The 23105-nt window shown below is 40.3% G+C and overlaps 1 protein-coding gene across 3 annotated transcripts in view; it reads left to right on the forward strand.

Annotated features, from left to right (window-relative positions):
• The window catches only part of LOC129513826 (survival motor neuron protein), a 38571-nt gene extending 20803 nt beyond the window's left edge, over nucleotides 1-17768 (forward strand). The window contains exons 8-10 of one of the 3 annotated variants that reach the window (XM_055332184.1): nucleotides 5887-5937; nucleotides 11221-11244; nucleotides 17419-17556. In XM_055332184.1, coding sequence (XP_055188159.1) covers nucleotides 5887-5934 — 48 coding nt within the window. In that variant the 3' untranslated portion in view covers nucleotides 5935-5937; nucleotides 11221-11244; nucleotides 17419-17556. Of the gene's footprint in view, nucleotides 1-5886; nucleotides 5938-11220; nucleotides 11245-17418 lie in introns of all 3 variants that reach the window. The other 2 variants (XM_055332185.1, XM_055332182.1) reach the window with 2 other exon arrangements.
• Nucleotides 17769-23105: the final 5337 nt, after the last annotated feature.

Genomic DNA, 23105 nt, shown 5'->3' on the forward strand with positions numbered 1-23105 from the left:
TGGAACGTGACAAATTAACAGTTTGTAATTTGAGACCAATCACTTAACTTGCTAAGCTTCCCTTATCTACACTTCACCTTTCCCTGCATGTATTTTTTTATTATGAAATACTTTGAACAATATTTTGTAGGGGCACCTGGGTGGCACAGTTGGCTACGGAGCAGACTCTTGGTTTCACCTCAGATTGTAGTCTTGAGCCCTGCATCAGGCTCAGTGCAGTGTCTGCTTGGGATTCATTTGTTTTCTCTCTCTCTCCCTCTCTCTTCCTCCCTTCCCTCTCCCTCTGTCCCTCCTCCTTCCTTTTCCTCTCTCTCCACCCTTCCCCTCTGTGTTTGCTTGCATACACGCTCTCACTTGCTCTGTCTCAAATAAATCTAAAATATATATATATATATATATATATATATTATGTGTAATACATAAACTTTTGATGTAATTTGTGTTTACTTTTCAATTTTTTTTTAAAGATTTTATTTATTTATTCATGAGAGACACACAGATTGAGAGAGAGAGGGAGGGAGAGAGAGAGGGAGAGACACAGGCAGAGGGAGAAGCAGGCTCCATGCAGGGAGCCTGACGTGGGACTCGATCCTGGGACTCTAGGATCACGCCCTGGACTGAAGGCAGGTGCTAAACCACTGAGCCACCCAGGGATCTCCATGAATATTCTGACTTCTAACGTCACAGATCAGTTTTGCCCTTCTTGGAACTTTTATACTTAGACTTACACATACAACTCCTTTGTGACTGGCTTATTTTGCTCAACACTTAGAGTAATACACATTGTTTATAGTTATAGTTTTATTGCATTCACCATAATCTATTTATTTATTTTAACCATTGATGGACATTTGTATTATATCCATTTTGGAAAATATCCTCTGATTTTTTTTTCTATTTAAGCTTTATTGAAATAGAGTTTACATGGCATACAGTTCACCTTATAAAATGTACAGCTCAGTGATTTGGATTTTTAGTATGTTCACAATTACAAAGCCATGACTACATTCAGTTACAGAATGTCTTCATAATGTATCCTCCTCCCCTAAAAAAACTAACACGTACTCTATTTTCCAACTTTGCCAGGCCTAGGCAATGACTGACCTATTTTCTCTGTGGACTTGCTTGTTGTAGACATTTTGAATAAATTATACCATATATAGTGCTTTGTGTTTGGCTTTTTTCACTTAACATAATGTTTTCTAGATCCATCTGTGTTGCAGCGTGTACCCATTTTCATTTTTGCTGAATGATAATCCATTGTGTATGCCACATATTTTTTGTTGGGACTATTTCCATTTGGGGGCTCTAATGAATGATGCTGTGATGAACATCCATATACAAGTTTTTGTATGGATGTATGTTTTCATTTCTCTTGGGTATACACCTAGAAGTGGAATTGCTGTGACATATGGTATGTGAAAGGTCACCTTTGGCAGATAACCAAACCAAAATACAATTGCATGTAATTATTTGCTTGTAACTTAAAAAAAAATGTTTTTTCAGACTTAAAGTTGTGAAAATAGCACTAGAATTTCCATGTGTCCTTCAACCACTTTCCCCAAGTGTTAGCTCTTTAACACTTTAGATTTCTTATTCTCATTTATTTCATGTTTATTTCTCTTTCTTCTTCGTCTCTGTGTATATTTTCCCCCCAAACAATTGACAATCAGTTACACACATTATGCCCCTTTACATTTAAATATAGCATGTTCCCTAGATTCAGAAACACTGTTTTATATAACCACACTATAGTTATCAAATGAGGAATTAAGATTGACATAATTCTGTGATCTGATCTGCACCCCTTATTTGAATCTTGCCTGTTGTCTTACAAATATCCTTTACAACAAAAGAAAGAGTTGATTTTGTTGATCCAGGATTGAGTCCAGGGCCACATGTTATATTTTATTGTCCTGTGTCTGGAGTCTTTATTACATGGTTTATTTTTTTTTATATTGTTCTCATACCATTTACTTTGTTTTATATCTTTAAAGAATATATGTATTTCTTAATCATAAATGATACGTGAACACATTACCTTCTAAAAATTGCACAAATTAGGTATGCCTGAGTGGTTCAGTGGTTGGATGTCTCCCTTCGGCTCAGGGCATGATCCCGGAGTTCTGGGATTGAGTTCCGCATCGGGCTACCTGTGGGGAGCCTGCTTCCCCCTCTGCCTATGTCTGTGCCTTCTCTCTGTGTCTCTCATGAATGAATAAATAAAATCATTTTAAAATTGCACAAATCAGGCCACCTGGGTAGATCAGTTGGTTAAGTGTCTGCCTTCGGTGCAGGTCATGATCCCAGGGTCCTGGGATGGCATCGCACATTGGGCTCCCTGCTCACTGGGGAGTCTGTTTCTCCCTCTGCCCTTACCCCCCTTCCTTGTGATAGCTCTCTTTCTCAAATAAATCTTTCTTTTTTTTTTTTTTAAGATTTTATTTATTTATTCATGAGAGACAGAGAGAGAGGGAGATACAGGCAGAGGAAGAAGCAGGCTCCATGCAGGGAGCCCGATGTGGGACTCAATCCCCGGTCTCCAGGATCACGCCCTGAACCGAAGGCAGACGCTCAACCACTGAGCTGCCCAGGCATCCCTGTATACATCTTTTTTAATAAATAAATTTTTTATATTTCACAATTACAAATAAGACAAAAATCCCATTGGTGACCAAAGCCAGTCCCACTTCCTACCCTTTTCCATTGGTCACCACTAAAATTAGTTTGCTCTATAGCCTATCAAATCTATTTCTCTGTCTTCAAGTATGTATGAGTGGTGTTAGAAAATGTATTGTTTGTGTTCCTCTTTCTTTATATAAAGACATATTATGAGGCACCTGGATGGCTCAGTTGGTTGAGCATCCAACCCTTATTTGGGCTCAGGTCATGATTCACGTTTGTAAGATTGAGTCCTTGCTCTGCACTTAGTGGGGAGCCTGCTTCTCCTTCTCCTTTTAGTATCTGAGATAGTGCCTGATTCCTGTTATGTCTGGTTCAGAGAAAGTTCATAGTTAGCCGAATGCTGAACACTAGCAAGTTTTTCCTCTGATAATTAGATAAACATTTTTATATATGAAACTTCTTATAGATTATTTCCTTTTGATATCTAGAAGTACTGTTATTGCATCAAAAAGTATAACATTGGGCAGCCCCAGTGGCGCAGCGACACCTTCAGTCCAGGGCGTGATCCTGGAGACCCGGGATCAAGTCCCATGCCTGTTTCTCCCTCTGCCTGTGCCTCTGCCTCTCTCTCTCTGAATAAATAAATCTTAAAAAAAAAAAAAAAAAAGTAGCTTTTGAGATGACCGGCTTTCCATGATTATTTCCACATGTATTGACACTTGAAAATAGGTATTTTCCCACAGCTTTAAACTGTTACGGTCTTATTTTCTATTTTGATAGATCTAGCAACCGTTAAAATATATGAGTGTACTAACCTTTTGATTTTTTTTTTTAAGAGATTTATTTATTTGTTTGGGGAGAGGCCCCTAGGTGGCTCAGTCGGTTAAGCATCTGCCTTCAGCTTAGGTCATGATCTCAGTCCTGGAATAGAGCCTCTCCCTCTGCTCATGCTCGCGTGCTCTCTCTCTCTCAAATAAATGAAAATTTTAAAAATGAGAGTAGAGGAGGAGAGAGAATATCAAGCAGACTTCTCCCCGAGCATAGAGTCCAGTGCAGGGCTCAGTGTCCTGTCATCTTGAGATCATGACCTGAGCCAAAATCAGTCGGACACTTACTAAGTCACCCAGGCTTCCCAACATTTTGAATATATTTAACTTGAAGGATGGCATGAATGAAAATTAGACTTGGTTAAATTATATTTTTAAGCACCTTATTTCAAGTACTTAATTGTACTATTATTAAAACCTAGCAGATTTTTTCTAGATGTTTAACTATGATAACCATTAAATTGCAGATGTTATAGGTTTTTTTTCATGAGTTCAAGCAACTCTTGGGAATGCAACCTTGTCCAGAATATTTGCCACAAAATAAGGACCAATCTATGACTAATTGTTCCTAAGAAAGGTTCTTTACCTTTAGGAGTATTATTGGGGTGCCTGGCTTAGTTGGTTAAGTGTCTGCCTTCCACTCAGGTCATGTCCCAGGGTCCTGCATCAGGCTCTATGCTCAGCATGGAATCTGCTTGTCCCTCTCCCTCAGTGCCCTCCCCGCCCCCCAGCTTGTGCTTTCTCAAAGAAATAAATACAATCTTTAAAAATAAAAACGCCATGGGGTACCTGGGTGGCTCAGTGTGTTATGTGTCTGCCTTCAATTGGGTTATCATCCTGGGGTCCTAGGATCGAGTCCCTAGGTTTGAACAGGGAGCCTGCTTCTCCCTTTCCTCTGCCTGTAGCTCCCCCTGCTTGTGCTCTCTCACCCACGTGCAAACTCTCTCTCCATCAAATAAATAAAATCTTTTAAAAATAAAAATAAGGGGCACCTAGGTGGCTTAGTCAGTTAAGCATCTGCCTTTACCTCAGGTCATGCTTCTTGGGGAGCCAGGCTCTCCCTCTGTCTCCCTCTCTCTCTGTCTCTCATGAATAAATAAATAAAATATTTTTTAAAAAGAAAATAAGGCATCCCTGGGTGGCTCAGCGATTTAGCGCCACCTTCAGCCCAGGGTGTGATCCTGGAGACCTAGGATCGAGTCCCATGTCAGGCTCCCTACATGGAGCCTCCTTCTTCCTCTGCCTGTGTCTCAGCCTCTGTGTGTGTGTGTGTCTCTCGTGAATAAATAAATAAAATCTTTTTAAATTTTTTTAAATTAAAATTAAAAAATAAAACAGCCAGTGCTCATTATGTTTTCTAACAGCTTAAATATGTTTTACCCACCATTGCCTTCAGCTCATTTTGTTTTGTTTTGGTACAAAAAGGTGGTTTTATTAAAGCCCAGAGACAGGACCCATGAGGGAGCCTTGGGCCTCACTACCGTCCCAGCTTGATACAGGGCTCAATCTCATGACCCTGAGATCATCATAACCTGAGCCGAAATTAAGGGTTGGACACTCAGCTGACTGAGAGTCACCCAGGCACTCTTCAGCAAGCAGTACTTAACCATTGCTTTACAGAATCACGTGCCAGACAACTTTTGCGTTAGCAACCTGTTCCCAGTAAAGCAGCCAGGTAAGATTTGGGTCCACCTCTTAACCTCTAGAAATCTAGAAATCCAAGCAGAATACAAGTGACTTAAGAGTAACAAAATAGGCTATAACTTGGATACTTATTAAGAACAAATTGTTTTTAATACATCTTATAGCCTCTAAGGTATAGATTAATAGTAAAGTGGGAAGCTCATAGGAGACCTGGAAGCTAGAAGAGAGAAATAGGACATTTGGATCAGGTCTGACCAGGTAAAACAAATATTTGAGTGCTGATCTTGCTTTTTTTTTTTTTTTTTTAAGAGTTTATTTATTTCTTCATGAGAGACACAGGTAGAGGGAGAAGCAGGCTCCCTGTGGGGAGCCCGATGAGGGACTACATCCCAGGATCCCGGGATCATGCCCTGAGCCGAAGGCAGACACTCAAACACTGAGCCACACACATGTCCTGCTTTTTTTTCATTTCTAAACTGTTGTTTAGTATGTAGTGTTCTCCAATGGCTTTATTTTAGTAAACAAGTATGATGCAGTGTGTATTTTACTTGACAGAATTAGTAAGTTGACTCAGGAACTTCATGGGACTATGTGAAAGAAAATTTCTTAATTACAGGCCAATTGTTAACTCTGGAATCACTTTTGAAGTACATTTGAAGGCTGTTAACTTATTTTCTGATAATACTTTGTTAAATAGAGTTAGTAAAATGTCATATGAACAAAGTGTTTATTTACATCTGTATAATATGTGTATACTATTGTTTTAAATCCCTTTATGTTGCCTTTACAGGGTTTCAAACAAAACCAAAAAGAAGGAAGGTGCTCACATTTCAATTAAGGAGTAAGTCTACCATCATTATAAAAGTGAATCTTTCATATAAGTTTCACAGTTTGTGGAAAACATGTTTAAAAATTGAAGTGTTAAAAAATGGAGAAGTTAATAAGAAAACTTAAATACATTTTTAATTAAAGTACATTTAACATACAGTGTTATATTAGTGTCAGGTGTAAAACAGTGATTCAACAATTGTACACACTCTTCAGTGCTCATCACAGGTTCAGTCATTTCACCCATGGCCTTATCAACCACCCCCCTGTCAACCACAAGTTTGCTTTCTATATTTAAGAGTTTGTTTTAGGGCACCTGGGTGGCACAGTCCGTTAAGCGTCTGACTCATGGTTTAGACTCAGGTCATCATCTCAGGGTCAGGGTTGTGAGATCGAGCCCCATGTCTGGCTCTGTTCAGTACACAGTCTGCTTGAGTTTCTCTTTCTCTTTGTCCCTCTTCCCCTCTTGCTCATGTGTTCGCTCTCTTATTCTCTCTAAACTAAATCTTTTTTTTTTTTAAGTGGGGTTTTTTGTTTCCTTTTTTCTTTGATCATTGGTTTTGTTTCTTAAATTCCACATATGAGTGAAATCATATGGTATTTATCTTTCTCCAACTGACTTATTTCACTTATTCTCATTACACTCTCTACATCCATCATTATTGTCTCAAATGGTGAAATCTTTTATGTCCAAGTAATTTTCCACATTGTGTGTGTGTATGTATGCACCACATCATCTTTATGCCTTTGCCTATCAATGAACAGTTGAGTTGCTTCCATATCTTGACTGCTGTAGGTAATGCTGTAATATACATAGGGATGCATATATCTTTTTGAATCAGTGTTTTCATTTTCTTTGGGTTACCACCTACCGGTGGACTTACTGAATCATGTGATAATTCCATTTTTAATTTTTTGAGAAATGTCCATACCGTTTTCCATAGTGGCTGTATCAGTTTGCAGTCCCAACAACAGTGCATGGGGGTTCCTTTTTTTCTACATCCATACCAGTATTTGTTATTTCTTGTGTTTTTTATTTTAGCCATTCTAACTGCTATGAGGTGTATCTCATTCTGGTTTTGAAATGCATTTCCCTGATGATTAGTGATGTTGAGCATCTTTTCATTTGTCTGTTGACTATCTTTATGTCTTCCTGTCATCTTACCATTTTTCAACTGGATTGTTCGATTTGTGTGTGTGTTGAGTTGTACACATTCTTTATATATTTTGGATATTAACCCTTAATCAAATATATCATTTGCAAATATCTTCTCCCATTCAGTAGGTTTCCTTTTTGTTTTGTTGGGTTTCTTTTACTGTGCAAAACCTTTTTATTTTGCTGTAATCTGAGTAGTTTACTTTTGTTTTTCTTTGCCTTACCAAAGGAGACATATCTAGAAAAATGTTTCTATAACCTAATGTCAGAGTGATTACTGCCTATGTTTTCTTCTAGGAATTTTATGGTTCAGGTCTCACATTTAGGTGTTTAATTCGTATTGAGTTTATTTTTGTATAGTATAATTCTTCAGTTTCATTCTTCTGTATTATAGCTGTCCAATTTTCCCAATACCATTTTCCCAATACCATTTGTTCAAGAGATTGACTTTTCCCCATTGTATATTCTTGCCTCCTCTGTCAAATAATAATTTCCATGTAAGTGTGGGCATATTTCTGGTTTCTCAGTTCTGTTCCATTGACATTGGTGTTTTGTTTGTGTGCCAGTACAGTACTGTTTAGATCAGTACAGCTTTGTAGTCTGTTTTGAAATCTGAGATTGTGATGCCTCCAGTTTGATTCGTCTTTTTCAAGATTAACTATTCAAGGTCTATTGTGGTTCCATACAAATTTTAGGATTATTTGTTATAGTTCTGTGGATGATGCTATATATTTTGATAGTTAAGTTTATAGATTGCTTTGGGTAGTGTAGACATTTAATATTCCCCCAGTCCATGAGCATGGATCATTTGTGTGATCTTCAGTTTCTTTCATCGGTTTTTTATAGTTTTTGGTGTACAGATCTATTTAATCCCCTTGGTTAATTTTATTCTTAAGGGTTTTATTGATTTTGGTGCAGTCGTAAATGGGATTGTTTCTTATTTTGTATTTGTACTAGCTTATTATTACCTTATAGAAATGTAACAGATTTCTGTCATTGATTTTGTATTCTGTGACTACTGAATTCATTTATAAATCCTGGTAGTTTTGTGATGTAGTCTTTAGGGTTTTCTATATTTAGTAGTATTAAATACATTTTGATGTCAAAACAATTTGATAAAAAGTTGATCTACATTCTCTCATGATGTCAAAGTATCATCTTAGCAAATAGTGGTTTGGAAAGAAAAACATCTTTATGGTAGAGAGATCCTTAGAATTAGCGATGAGATTGCACCACTGTGGTGGGGCAGCCAGACTTGGTTTTTGATTTGTGATTCAGTATGAAATAGACTGAATTATCTATGAAGTGTTTTGATCAAAAGAGTTTAAGTGGAATTTAATCGAATCTAGGGAAAAGATCTACTTTTCCTTTTACTGGAAATAATTAGGGATAGAGCCACATTCATTTCATTAAATAAAATAATTATTGCTAATTTTACAAACTATGATGAGGGTGTTGTAATTTATAAAAGTATTTTATAAGTAATATAAAAGTAATTTATATACTCAAGTATTTATAAGTGAAGTGTTATAATGTCTTGAATATCTTTTTAAATGGTTTAGCAAAATGTATGTGAATGTGCAGGAAGCATATATGACTGTTGAATCTGTGGTGTGCACATGGGTGTTCATTGTCCTATTTTTTCTGCTTTCTGTGTTTGAAAAGTATGTAAGAAAAATGTTCAGTGTTTTAAATTAGTAAGAGCTGTGTGTCTATCATTGCATTCCTTTTTCACAGATTATCTTACGCTTTCAGTCCATATTCATCTATATTTTATACAGATGTCATCATAGCATTTTGTGCACACGTTTATATCCTCACTTAACATGACATTTTAATGTTTTTTACATGTTATTTCTGTTGGATTGTTTGCCTACACGTTATGCTGCTGTTTGTTTAGTTAGTAGTTTTTAGCATTCTGGATAACGTTGCAGTGGGTACCTTCTTATATGTGATTCTGTTCTTTCATAGCCTTCCGGTAAATGTCTGTTGGTACTATGTAATGGAAGATTGTAGACATTATGGTTCCTGATAGATATTTCCATGTTGCTTGAGAAGCAGATTTTGAAAAATATTTTTTCTTTTAAGTTTTAAAACAAGCATTGCATTCCTGGGAGGAGTATTTTTAAAATTACATAAATCATCATACTTAAAAACATAATTACCCAGGGGCACTTGGTTGGCTTAGTTGGTAGAGCATGTGACTCTTTTTTTTTTTTTTGAGCATGTGACTCTTGATCATGGGGTTGTGAGTTCAAGCTCCATGTTGAGTATAGCGAATACTTAAAAATAAAATCTTAAAAAAATTTTTTTTAAGGATAGTTACCCATAATTCATTCTTTGATTAAAGGCGTTTTCATTCAGTTGAAGTTCTTTAGCTAGGTTATTCAGCCAAGTCTAAAGAGGTAAATGGCAAAATTAGGGCCTAAATGGGCTAAAATGTTCCAGGCAGAGATTGTATAAAGCCGGACCGACCAGTAAATCATTGTATTTCAAGGCCTAAGTTGATCTACTGTCATTTCCCTGTTCCTCATGTCACTTGGCCTCCTTATTATCCACCCCCATCCACGGTAATTTCCTCCCTTTGAGTCTGCTCTCTTTATTTCTGTTATTATTTATGCATGCGTCTTTCCTCTATCATTAGAGGCAAGGCACTACATCTTAGTCTTAATTATGTCTTTGATACCTGGCACAGGTTCTTCAAGTCTAGGATGGGCTTAGAGCATAGACAAGAGGATGTCATAGGAAAGAGGAAATGAGGGAAGCCTGAGTGATTCAGTGTTTGAGCATCTGCCTTCGATTCAGGCGTGATCCTGGGGTCTTGGGATTGAGTCCCACATCAGGCTCCCCACAGGGCCACCCAAGGTATCCCTTAAGTTTATTCTGTAGAGATCACTGTATGCTGTCATTTGCTTTCCCCAAAGAATAAACTAGTTAATAATGCCTTTATTCTTCCCACTTATCTAATTGCTAGAATATCTATTTGTTATCATTTAAGAGTTATTTCTTTTTCCATTGTTATTTATAAAATACATGATCTAAAGTAGCTTGAATCTATTTTTGAGCATATTACAGGTTTTCCCCAATACCTGAAAGTAGAGCATTTCTGTGAAACCTTTCATGATCTGAAATGGCATAAAGCCAAGAAGCAATTACCATTTACCATTACTTTAAATGGAAAATTTTTTAGTATCCCAAATGACAAAAATAACCACTCAGGATTTTCTGGTATCTTAGTACACAACTTGCTATCGGATGCACAGACTAAATGGAGCACAGATGCTCACAGTTCATAAATACAGCAGCTGGATGCTGACTGAGATGCCAGGGAAGGAGCCTGGCAGTGCCTCCAGAACAGCCTCTGCAAAACACATGCCAAACATGATTTTTATTTTTTGCCTTTTTCACAAAAACGTAAATCCTCTTTGGATTTCTTTTGGTTAGTGAAAACAGGTGCTACTAGTGTAGGTCTTCAGTACAAAGCGGAGCGGCCTACCACAAACTTTTGAAAAGCATGGAGATACTTGTATTCAGTTTATTCTTTTAATTATTATTATTTTTTAAACTACATTGTTGGGGCGCCTGGGTCTCTTAGTCAGTTAGGCCTCCAATTCTTGCTTTCGGCTCAGGTCATGATTTTGGGGCCATAGGGATGAGCTCTGCTCTCAACATGGTCTGCTTGTCCTCCTCCTTCTGCTCTTCCTCCAGCTCATGCACTCCGCGCATGCACTCGTGCGCTCTCTCTCTCTCTCTCTCTCTCTCTCATTGTGTCTCTGAAATAAATAAAAAAACTACATCATTGCTTGTAATGTTGAGCAATTTGATAGGAAGATATGTGTAAATGAAAAACAGTGCAGAAATATATTATGCTACCTGCCATTTATGTAAGTAAATGTTTGTATACATATACATATGTGCATTGATGGTTACCTCAGGGTGGTACTCAAAGTAGCTCTGAAGTGGGACTAAAAGGTACATATGCAAGGGACACTTCACAGCATACCCTTCGATGTTTTGTGTTTGTATATATGTGTGTGCTGTGTATTTTAGTGAGAGTAAAAATAAATGATACGTAGTTGAAATAAATCTGTTTCTATCATCATTACATCTTTCAACTTTGTAAATTTTTCATTTTTCTAGGTAATTCATGCAGTGTTCTCTGTGGTGAGTGCGTTTTCCTCCATGTTTTTTTGGAGAATACTCCATACCAGCATATAAAACTGCCTTGCTTTTTAAAATTGCATGATCTTTTTATATAGAGATGTGTACTATATACTTCTTTAATTGAGCTCTTATGGATGGAATTTTAGGTTGTTCCCAATTGTCTGCTATTTAATGCTACAGTTAGTATTCTTTTACACAATTCTTTGTGTAGATTTAGGATTACCTCAATAGAATCTAGGATTCTAATCTAGATTTTTTTTTTAATTTGCTATGTGGAGGATTTTTTTTAATCTTTTTTTAAAATTTTTATTTATTTATGATAGTCACACACAGAGAGAGAGAGAGAGGCAGAGACACAGGCAGAGGGAGAAGCAGGCTCCATGCACCGGGAGCCTGACGTGGGATTCGATCCCGGGTCTCCAGGATCGCGCCCTGGGCCAAAGGCAGGCGCTAAACTGCTGCGCCACCCAGGGTTCCCCTAATCTAGATTTAGATTTTAGAATTAGAACTGCTAGGTTGAAGAGAACATGTATCTTTAATTTTAATAGTTTTTTGCCATGTTGCTCTCAGTAGAGACTATTAATATTCTTACCGACGTTGTTTAAAAGCTGTTGGCCACATTCTATTTAATGTCTGAAATCTTTGGATCATTGTCAATCTAATAGTTGGAAATGGTTATATAACTATAACTTTTTCTTATTATAAAGTTCAGCATCTTTTCATATGTTTAAGAGCTATAGGTTTTTGCTGAAAACTTTATGAATGTCACCTTTGCCCACTTTTTTTTTTTTAAGATTTTATTTATTTATTTATGAGAGACACAGAGAGAGTGAGTCAGGGACACAGGCAGAGTGAGAAGCAGGCTCCATGCAGGGAGCCTGATGTGGGACTTGATCCCCCGTCTCCAGGATCACTCCCTGGGCCGAAGGCGGCGCTAAACCACTGGGCCACCGGGGCTGCCCTTTGCCCACTTTTTTTTTTTAATTTTTTATTTATTTATGATAGAGAGAGAGAGAGAGAGAGAGAGAGAGAGAGAGAGAGAGAGAGGCAGAGACACAGGCAGAGGGAGAAGCAGGCCCCATGCACCGGGAGCCCGACGTGGGATTCGATCCCGGGTATCCAGGATCGCGCCCTGGGCCAAAGGCAGGCGCCAAACCGCTGCGCCACCCAGGGATCCCCTTTGCCCACTTTTTAATTGGGATGTATGTTTTTCCTTTTTGACTTGCAAGAATTCTTGATATGTTATGGAAACCATTCCTCTGGGATAGGAGTTACAAATACTTGTTTCTAGTTTATCTTTTATTGATCTTATTTTTGGTGTAATCGTTGTTGCCATCTTGACAGAAATGTTTAATTTCCTATATCTATATGATTTTTTTCCTTTTATCATTTTACATATTTCTGTTTACTCTCTTTAAATTCTGGTTTTTCGGGCAGCCCGGGTAGCTCAGCGGTTTAGCGCCACCTTCGGTCCAGGGCGTGATCCTGGAGACCTGGGATCAAGTCCCACGTCAGGCTCCCTGCATGGAACCTGCTTCTCCCTCTACCTGTGTCTCTGCCTCTCTCTCTCTCTCTCTCTCTCTCTCTCTCTCTCTCTCTCTGTGTGTGTGTGTCTCTCATAAATAAAATCTTTAAAAAATAATAATAATAATTTAAAAATAAATAAATTCTTGTTTTTCGGTGCACCTGGCTCAGGTTGTGATCCCAGGGTTCTAGGATCGAGTTCTGCTTGAGCTCCCCACAGGGAGCCTGCTTCTCCCTCTGCCTGTGTCTCTCTGCCTCTCTCTGTGTGTCTCTCATGAATAAATAAATAAAATCTTAAAAAATAATAATTCTTGTTTTTCAAATTTTACATAGTTGATTCTCATTCATAGGTTGTGTATAGGCAAATTTGCCTGCTTGCTGAAATTTATCTATAATGCCCAAATCAATAATCATGGTGCTTTTGCCATCATTTGCAGACAAGTGCAAAGTGGCAAGAAATTGGAGACCTCTGACACAGACATTCACAGTTGAGCTGAGCAGTGCTTGGTCTTCATCTTTCTTTTTTTAAAGACTTCATTTATTTATTTGGAGAGAGAGAGAGGGAGAGAAAGAGTGTGCGTGCGCACCAGGGGAGGGAAAGAAGATCCCAAGCAGACCCCACGCTGAGTGCAGTGCACTACCATGAGATCATGACCTGAGCCAAAGTCATGAGTCAGATGCTTAACTGACTGAGCCACCAAGGCACCCCTCCGTATTCATCTCTGAGCCACCAAGGCACCCATCTGTCACCATCTTTCTTTTTTTTTTTTTAAAGATTTATTTTTATTTATTTATGATAGAGAGAGATGCAGAGAGAGAAGCAGGCTCCATGCCGGGAGCCCGACACGGGACTCGATCCTGGGACTCCAGGATCGCGCCCTGGGCCAAAGGCAGGCGCAAAACCGCCAAGCCACCCAGGGATCCCCTGTCACCATCTTTCATCTCATACCATAAACCAGCATTCCTTGCACAACTTTTTAGTGCTACATTTTTCACATTTCTGTGCCTTTTCTCTCTTTAAGGTGACCCCCAAACTTTGTGCATTATGTTCCCAAGTGCAAGAAGGCTGTGAGGTGCCTTACAGAGAAAAATACATGTGTTGGTTAAGCTTTATTCAGGCATAAGTTATAGTGCTTTTGGCTGTGATTCAGTGTTAATGAATCCTCAGTATAAAGTAACGTGTCTTTCAACAGAAACACAACATTTTAAAAGGTATTTTTATCAGTTGATAGAAATGTGACTAGAGGCTTGCCTGAACGTAGCTCTATTATATCTTCTAAAAGCAATGGCTCATTATTCACAAGTTTATTGTTGTGTTGTTGTTGTTGTTTTAAGATTATATTTATTCATTTGAGAGAGTATGAGTGTGAGGGGAAGGGCAAAAGGAGAGGGAGAAAACGACCCCCACTGAGCAGGGAGCCTGATGTAGGACTCGATCCCAGGACCCTGAGATCATGATTTAAGCTGAAGGCAGATGCTTCACTAGCTGAGCCACCCAGGCACCCACAAATTCATTGTTTATAGTGACTTTTTAGGGGCACCTGGGTGGCTCAGTTGGTTAACTGTCCAACTCGTGATCTCAGCTCAGGTCTTGATCTCAGGGTTGTGAGTTCAGGCCTCACGTTGGGCTCCACTGGAGCCTGCCACCCCCTCCCCCCAAAATGACTTTTTAGAACATGACTACCAGGAATAATGAGAATCAAGTGCATTTAAGTTGTTTCATAAGCGGTTTACCCAAGAATAGAGATAATGAAAATAACTTTGTTAGCAATTCCAGTGAGAATTCAGAAACCGCAAACCCAAGTTTTTATTCCATATTTTCCCGATATTTAATATATGTGTGTATCACAAATGGGTAACATTCTTTGGATGCATCTAACTGTTTACTAGTTGTTATGCATGAGCCTACAATATATTTATCTTCTAAATATTGATTCCAGATTTCAGGTACATTTTTACTGTGTTCTAGCTTATCATTACCTTGATGATTGTTCACGGATTTCATCAAAACGTTTTTGAAATTTCATGGCTCATAATTTTAAGTGGACAGATTATAGCTACCTTCTTTGTTGGATTACAGCAAAAATATTTCATTTTTACATTAGCACCAGTAAGAATGATCAGTCTAATTACTGTTTTTCATTTCTGTAACATCTGTTAGCTTCCATTTACTTCTGTATACACATCTGTCTTTTATATTTGTCCACTCACAAACTTTATTAGTGAATTTGGGTGTACAGGCATCATAAAAGGTGAATACTGGCAGGGGGCAGGAAAAAAGATGAATACTATCATGTTTTTTAACAAAGTAAAGATAGTTCACATTTTACCACAAAATATTACAATGAAATCCTTCCTGTTGAAGGATGAATGACACTACTGTACTTCCTTTTATGTCCTCAGAAATATATCACTTCTTGAGTTGGGAGAAAATGCACCTAGGTAGTATATACCATTTGAAGACTCATCATCTGAGATTTTGCTTATAGGGACAAGTTCACCACCACTCTTAGTCTACAGTAGGGGTCACAAATTTTTCTTAGGGGCAGCTGACTCAGAAGAGCATGTGGCTCTTGATCTGAGTCGTGAATTTGAGCCCCACATTGAGTGTAGAGATTACTTTAAAAATTTTAAAAATAGGGATGCCTGAGTTCAGTCGGTTAAGCGTCTGCTTTCAGCTCACGTCATGACCCCAGGGTCCTGGGATCGAGCCCTACATGGGGCTCCCTGCTCAGTGGGGAGCCTGCTTCTTCCCCTCCCTCTGAGCCTCCTTCCTGCTGTGCTCTCTCTCTAATAAATAAATGAAATTTTTAAAGAAAATAAAAATAGGGCAGCCCCTGTGGCGCAGCGGTTTAGTGCCACCTGCGGCCTAGGGTGTGGTCCTGGAGACCTGGGATCAAGTCCCACGTTGGGCTCCCTGCATGGAGCCTGCTTCTCCCTCTGCCTGTGTCTCTGCCTCTCTCTCGCTCTCTCTCTCTGTGTGTCTCTATGAATAAATAAACAAAATCTTAAAAAAAAAAAAAAGAAAAAAAGGGATACCTGGAGTGGCACAGTGGTTGAGCCTTCTGCCTTTGGCCCAGGGCGTGATCTTGGAGTCCTGGGATCGAGTCCCGCATGCAGCTTCCCACAGGGAACCTGCTTCTCCCTCTGTCTCTGCCTCTCTCTGTGTGTCTCTCATGAATAAATAAATAAATAAAATATTTTAAAATAATAAAAAGACTAAGAAATAATTAAAAATTTTTTCTCTTAAAAAATTTTTTTTCTCTTATAGGACTGGGTAGTAAATACATTAGGCCATAGTTTTCTAACTGCTGGTCTAGATGTTGCTGTCTCTTCACATTCGTCTTCTAATTGGTTTAATAATTATGAAAATATTTCCTTTGCCAATTTTGTTCTTTATGCTATTATAGTGAATAAAAAGTCTGAACTTTTGGGGCACCTGAGTGGCTCAGTGAAGCATCTGCCTTCAGCTTAGGTCATGATCCTGGGGTCCTGGGATCAAGCGAGTTGGGCTCCCTGCTCAGTGGGAGGTCTGCTTCTCCCTCTGCTCCCCTCCGCTGCCCCCCTGCTTGTGCTCATGCTCACTCGCTCTCTTTCAACTAAGTAAATAAATTCTTTAAAAAAAAAGTCTGAATTCTGTTTTCAAGGAAGGCTTAAAGGAAAAAAAAAAAAAAAAAAGACCACAAGGATGAAGAACAATGTCTCCCTACTTCTGTTAAAACTTCTTCTTGAAAGAAATTCTGTACTTTGGGCAACAGAATAAGAAAACGGAAGGATGATGCAATAATGATCATCTTTTGTGATGATTTATTTCATCATTGTTTTAGGTGAACTCTGTCCTTGCATGTTCTTACTATTTCAGTCTTTTTTAAAAAATCATAGCTGCAGATAATCAGTGAATGTTATCTATTGTTACATGACAAAATACCCCAAAATTTACACCTTAAAATGGCACATTTATTATTTCTAGTTTTTGTTGATCAGGAGTCCAGGAGCAGCTTATTAGCTGGGTGGTTCTCATGAGACTACAGCCATCTCAAGTTTTTGCTGGGGCTGGAGGATCTGCTTCCAAGCTCACTCACTCCTTTTTGTTTGGAGACCTGACTACCCTAGCTTCTTGGGGCTTTCCATACTCAGCCTGAGAGTCACATCATGGCAGCGGGATTCCCCAGAGTGAGTGACCCGATAGAGAGTAAGCAACACCACACCCACTTTATAAATTTTTTTTTAAGATTTTATTTATTTACTAATGAGAGACACAGAGAGGCAGAGACACAGGCAGAGGGAGAAGCAGGCCACATGCAGGGAGTCCGATGCGGGACTCGATTCCCAGACTTCAGGATCATGCCCTGAGCTGAAGGCAGATGCTCAACTGCTGAGTTACTCAGGCTTCCCCACACCCACTTTATTTTTTTTTTAATTTTTTTTTTATTTATTTACGATAGTCATACAGAGAGAGAGAGAGGGGCAGAGACACAGGCAGAGGGAGAAGCAGGCTCCATGCACCGGGAGCCGGACGTGGGATTCGATCCCGGGTCTCCAGGATCACGCCTTGGGCCAAAGGCAGGCGCTAAACCGCTGCGCCACCCAGGGATCCAAGAAAATAGATTTTGAAACTGCATACTTATATTAGATCTTTTTTACCCCCAGATTCAGGTGCAGCTCTCTCCCAAGGAGAATGGTATTTTGATGCATCACGGTCAATGTGAACAAAATTTCATCTTTTTCTTCACGAAGAGTTGGTTGGGTGGCACAGTCACCTGTATTTCCGTATGTTGTATGTGACTCATGCTTAAATAACAAGCTGTGTGTTTCAAGGGAATCATCAGTTTAAATAACTCAGTAATGGAAATGTGAGTAATTAACTCTGTCACATGTAGTACAGAAAAGTCAACCTGTGAAAATTTCGACTCAGCACATTTGTATATTGTAACTTCCCTAGTATAAAGTGTGTTAAGCTTTTTATTAATGCCTTTAAAATAAATGGTAAATTTTTTTAACCTTGACTGAGTATTTTTCTTTAGAATATATCTGGTGAGACAAATCTGTATAAAAATGTAGGAAGAAAACTACTCGAACTTATTTAGGTAAGGGGTAATAGTGTAAAGATATAAGCAATTATAAAGCAATGTTGTTGATAATCCAAGGTTGGGAAACAAAGCTCGTGAAGCCGGCTGTCTCAGGACTGGACCCAGCCAGTCGGGGACCACGGCTCTTTTCTGCTTCTTGGAAGTCATCTTGTCAGATTGTCATCATGCCACTGCCTGACGTCGCTGCCCACGCTTTTGTGCTTTCGCCACGGCCTTGCAGTTCCATCCACGGTCCATTTGACAGTATCTCCATCAGTTCAGAGTCTCAGGAGGGATAGAGAATCCTGTTGCTTCAGTTGAGTCTGAGGCTTGGTATCCGTGCGCCTGGGATTCTCCGTTGCCTTTTTATCTGTGGGAGAAGTTGTTAATATAAAAAGTTCTGTTTCCTTCAGAAGTTTCACCCGGACAAACTAAATGTACCTAACATAGTTGTAGCTGCCCAGTACACATTTGTTGAATAACATGAATATTCAATTCCTGGTAAGTAAACTTCACAGGGTGGGGTGTTTTATAGCTTAAGCTTTCTTGTACAGGTGAGTAGATTTTTATTTTACTTGACACCTAGTATTTTAAACTTATTTCATTGCCTAAGTAAGTGTGCCAGCTTAAATTTAGTTACAAGGATAGCTTACTTGCGTTCTCCAACATTTTTAGAAACCCTTTTATTTGTGTGTGTGTGTGTATGTGTATTTAAATTCAATTAACATGGAATGTATTACTGGTTTCAGAGGTAGAGGTCAGGGATCCATCAGTCTTAGGTAACACCTAGTCCTAATGACATCATGTGCCCTCCTTAATGTCCATCACCCAGTTACCCCATCCGCACACCCGCCTCCCCTCCAGTGATCCTCACTTTGTTTTTTATGATTAAGAGTTTCTTACAGGGAAGCCCTGTTATAATACCTAATACCCTTGGAAAGTCGTTATAGGTTCAGGCAAGTCATTCACTTCAGCAATTAGTTACTCAGTTTTATGTGCTAGGTACTCTTCTACGTGCTTGGAGATAGCAATTAAAAAAAAAAAGATGAAAGTTCCTGCTTACAGCAGTCGGGACCACTGGCAAACAAGTGAAATGTATAAGGTGCCAGATAGTAATACATGCTATAGAAAAAAATGAAGTAGGGAAAGACGTTAGGCAGAGTGCAGTTGGAATGTGGATGCTTTTAAAAAAAGAATGGTCAAGGGGCACCTGGCAAGCTCGGTCATGTGACTCTGATGTCAGGAAAGTATGTGACTGTTCATCTCAGGGTTGTAAGTTCAAGCCCCATTTTGGTAGTAGAGATTACTTAAAAATTTTTTTTAAAAAATTTAACCGGGTGGCTCAGCGGTTTAGCACTGCCTTCAGCCCAGGGCCTGATCCTGGAGCCCCAGGATCGAGTCCCATGTCAGGTTCCCTGCATGGAGCCTGCTTCTCCCTCTGCCTGTGTCTGTGTGTGTGTGTGTGTGTGTGTGTCATGAATAAATAAGTAAAATCCAAAATAATAATAATAATAAATAAATTCATAAAAAAGAATGGCCAGGGAAGCTGAGGTAACATCTGAGCAGGGGGATCCCTGGGTGGCGCAGCGGTTTCGCGCCTGCCTTTGGCCCAGGGCGCGATCCTGGAGATCCGGGATCGAATCCCACGTCGGGCCCCCGGTGCATGGAGCCTGCTTCTCCCTCTACCTCTGTCTCTGCCTCTCTCTCTCTCTGTGACTATCATAAATAAATAAATTTAAAAAAAAATTCTTTAAAAAAAAAATCTGAGCAGGGATGTGAAGGAAATGAGAGCCATTCACATAAGTAGAGAGAGCACCTCTCTGTCAAAGGAAACAAGTACAAAGGCCCTAAGGGTGAGTTTGGCATGTTCAGGGAATGGCGAAACCAGTGTGGCTGGAATGGAAGTGAACGAGGAGGAGAGATTAGTGTTGGAATTACGGGAGGTAACTAGGGGTCAGGTCACATGTAGGCCACTGTAAGGTCTTTTGTGTTTGTATTCATCTGAGATCCATTGGAAAGTTTTGTTTTGTTTTTAAAGATGTATTTATTCATGAGAGACACAGGAGAGACGGAGAGACACAGGTAGAGGGAAAGCAGGCTCCCTGCAGGGAGCCCAATGCAGGACTTGATCCTGGATCCTGGGATCACACCCTGAGCTGAAGGCAAAAGCTAAACGAGTGAGTCACTCAGGTGTCCCCATTGGAAAGTTTTGAACCAAAAGTATAGCATGACCTGATTTATTTTAAAATGTCTTATGACTACTACGTGTTGAAAATAGACCATAAGTATCAAGAGAGGCAGCAGGCTGACTAGTTAGTGGTTAGTAGTGGTTGGATCTGAGTGTATTTTTTAAGTAGAGCTCAGCCTTTGCCAGTAGATGACATAGAGAGAAGCAAGAGAAATTAAGGATGACTCTCTAGGTTTGGGGCCTCAACAAGTGGAAGAACAAAGGTGGAATTTAATAGAGAAGTTGGCATAAAGGGTACTTGTGGGAAAGGAAGGATAGGAGCTGGGTTTAGACAGGTGAAATCTGAGTCGAAACTCAATACGAGGAGTTAGATACGATTCAAGATTTCAGAGGAGATTACTCTGGGAAACGAACAAGGGGTAGTGGAAGGGGAGGTAGGCGGGGGGCTGGGGTGACTGGGTGATGGGCACTGAGGGGGGCACTTGAGATGAGCACTGGGTGTTATGCTATATGTTGGCAAATTGAACTCCAAAAAAAATAAAAATAAAAGATTTCAGAGGAGAGAACTGGGCTAGAGATGAAAATGTAGAAGTTAAGTTAGCATAGACTTGGAATTTCAAGCTGTTCATCAGGACCACATCTCCAAGCAGGGTATTTCTTTCTTTTTTTTTTTTAAGATTTTATTTATTCATGAAAGACACACAGAGAGGCAGAGACACACAGGCAGAGGGAGAAGCAGGCTCCATGCAGGGAGCCTGATGTGGGACTTGATCCCGGGACTCCAGGATCATGCCCGGGGGCCAAAGGCAGGCGCTAAACCGCTGAGCCACCCAGGGATTCCCAAGCAGGGTATTCACGTAGAGATGTCAGAGAACTCTGGAATACCCCTAGCGTTCAGAGGTCAGACATGAGAAAAAGCAGTAAAGGAGACTGAGGGAAGTCTCCGTGAGTTAGGAGAAAACCAGAAAGGGTCCCCTGGAAGCCAAATGAAGCATTTGAGGAGGGAGTGATGGGCCACATCTACTGGGTCAGCTGTTGTTAACAAGTAATGGATGAGGAGTGAGAAGTGTTTATTGAATTGAGCGATGTCGAGCTCATTGGTAACCCTCCTGAGAGCTACTTAGGTGGAATGAAGGGAAAAGCCTTGTGGGAGAGAACGTAAGAACAACTGAATATAGCCCCATACGAACAACTCTCTCAAAGATTTTTTTTTTAATTTTATTTATTCATGAGAGACACAGAGAGGCAGAGACACAGGCAGAGGGAGAAGCAGGCTCCCTGCAGGGAGCCCGATGTGGGACTCATCCAGGGACCCCAAGATGCTTAACCCAGTGAGCCACCCAGGTATCCCTCTCAAGAAATTTTGTTTTCCTGAATTGGTTATATTTTGGTTTTAGTAAAATCATTTACAACATTTAGAGTTTTTGTGAACTTTGGTCCATTTGTATACATGTTTATGAATGTGTCAGTTGTTTAGGTGAAATTTCTTACTGGAAGTCATGGTAGGGGGCAGCCCCGATGGTGCAGCGGTTTGGCGCCGCCTGCAGCCCCGGGTGTGATCCTGGAGACCCGGATTGAGTCCCGTGTCAGGCTCCCTGCCTGGAGCCTGCTTCTCCCTCTGCCTGTGTCTCTGCCTCTCTCTGTCTCTCTGTGTGTCTGTATGAATAAATAAATAAAATTTAAAAAAGAAAAGAAAGTCATGGTAGGGCAGCCCGGCTGGTTTAGCGGTTTAGCACCCCCTTCGGCCCGGGGCCTGGTCCTGGAGACCCGGGATCAAGTCCCGCTTCGGGCTCCCTACATGGAGCCTGCTTCTCCCTCTGCCTGTATCTCTGCCTCTCTCTGTGTGTCTCTATGAATAAGTAAATAAAATATTTTTAAAAAATAAAAATAAAAAATGAAAGTCATGGTAAAAATTTGAAAAATATGGAGTTAGAACGAGAAATTGTAGGTATCGTTTGGATAAGAGGTTGAGGATCGTAGATGTTTCAACATGGGTACCATGCAAGGATTTAGGGAGTTGGAGAGGATTGGAAGACGTGATCAGAAAGGGAGAAGTTTAGAAACGTCAGGCTGAGCGCCAGGGCAGGGAGGAATGGCCTGGGTGTCCTGTGGAAACAATGTGGACTAGAATAAAAGGGCCCAGTACTCTTCTAGTCTAAAAATACTTTGTCATGGCCGTATTCCATTGTTTGTAAAGGGCCGGAGTTATTTTAGCTTTGCAGGTTATCTAGGATAGTCTCTGTCACCTATTTTTGAAACTTTTAAAAATGTAAAAAAGAGTCGTAGCGCAGACTGCACAGGCTCAGGCCATACTTTGCTGCCCTGCCTTACCCTAGAAGCCCTCATCAGAAGCTTTAGAGATTATTGACATGGAGTTCTATTTGTTTTTTGGTTTTTTTTCTATTTGTTTTTAAAATACCACATTTAAGATCTGCAAGAGAGAGAGGAGTCAAACCTGCCCCTTCCTATCCGCGGCCTCCTGGCCCCCTCCTGGAAACCAGCCGCTACCCGTCTTGTAGATCATATGTGAGAAGTTTGCTGTAACGTGCACTCGCGTATACCCCATCAGTCAAGCTTAAAAAAAAATTCTAGGTTCTTTTTGCTTTAAGTCTGAATTATTTAGTAAGTATTAGTTTTTTCAGGTTGTTGCTTTTCATGTCCAAATGCCCCCTTCACCACCTTCCCTGCAGTAGTAGATCTGGGCTCTGTAGAGACCTGTCCCCCCAGCAGGCACCTGGAAAGCTTGGTCACTGGGGGGTCCTGGTGAGACCCAAGGAGTGAGCACTGCCCCTCCCGCCCAGCTGCTGGCAGCTTCTCCGCCCGAGATCTTTCTAGCAGCCCATGTTGGCAGAGCCGGCACCACCGCCTGAATGGGCTCCTCTGATACCCCCGGGCTCCCGGAGGGGCCAAGGCGGGCGAGACCGGGGCGGGGGGCGCTTGGTGGGATGAGGCCTGAGCTCACGGCCGAGGATTGTTGAGTGGCCTTCGGTGCCCGAAGCCGGGGAGGGCAGGGCCCGAGGCGGGCAGACGGCCAGGGAGTCGGGGCCCGGTCCGAGGCCTTGCCTCCTGCAGCTGAGCCG

This window comes from Nyctereutes procyonoides, unplaced genomic scaffold (genome assembly GCF_905146905.1).
Source record: "Nyctereutes procyonoides isolate TBG_1078 unplaced genomic scaffold, NYPRO_anot_genome, whole genome shotgun sequence".
Lineage (NCBI taxonomy): Eukaryota > Metazoa > Chordata > Mammalia > Carnivora > Canidae > Nyctereutes > Nyctereutes procyonoides.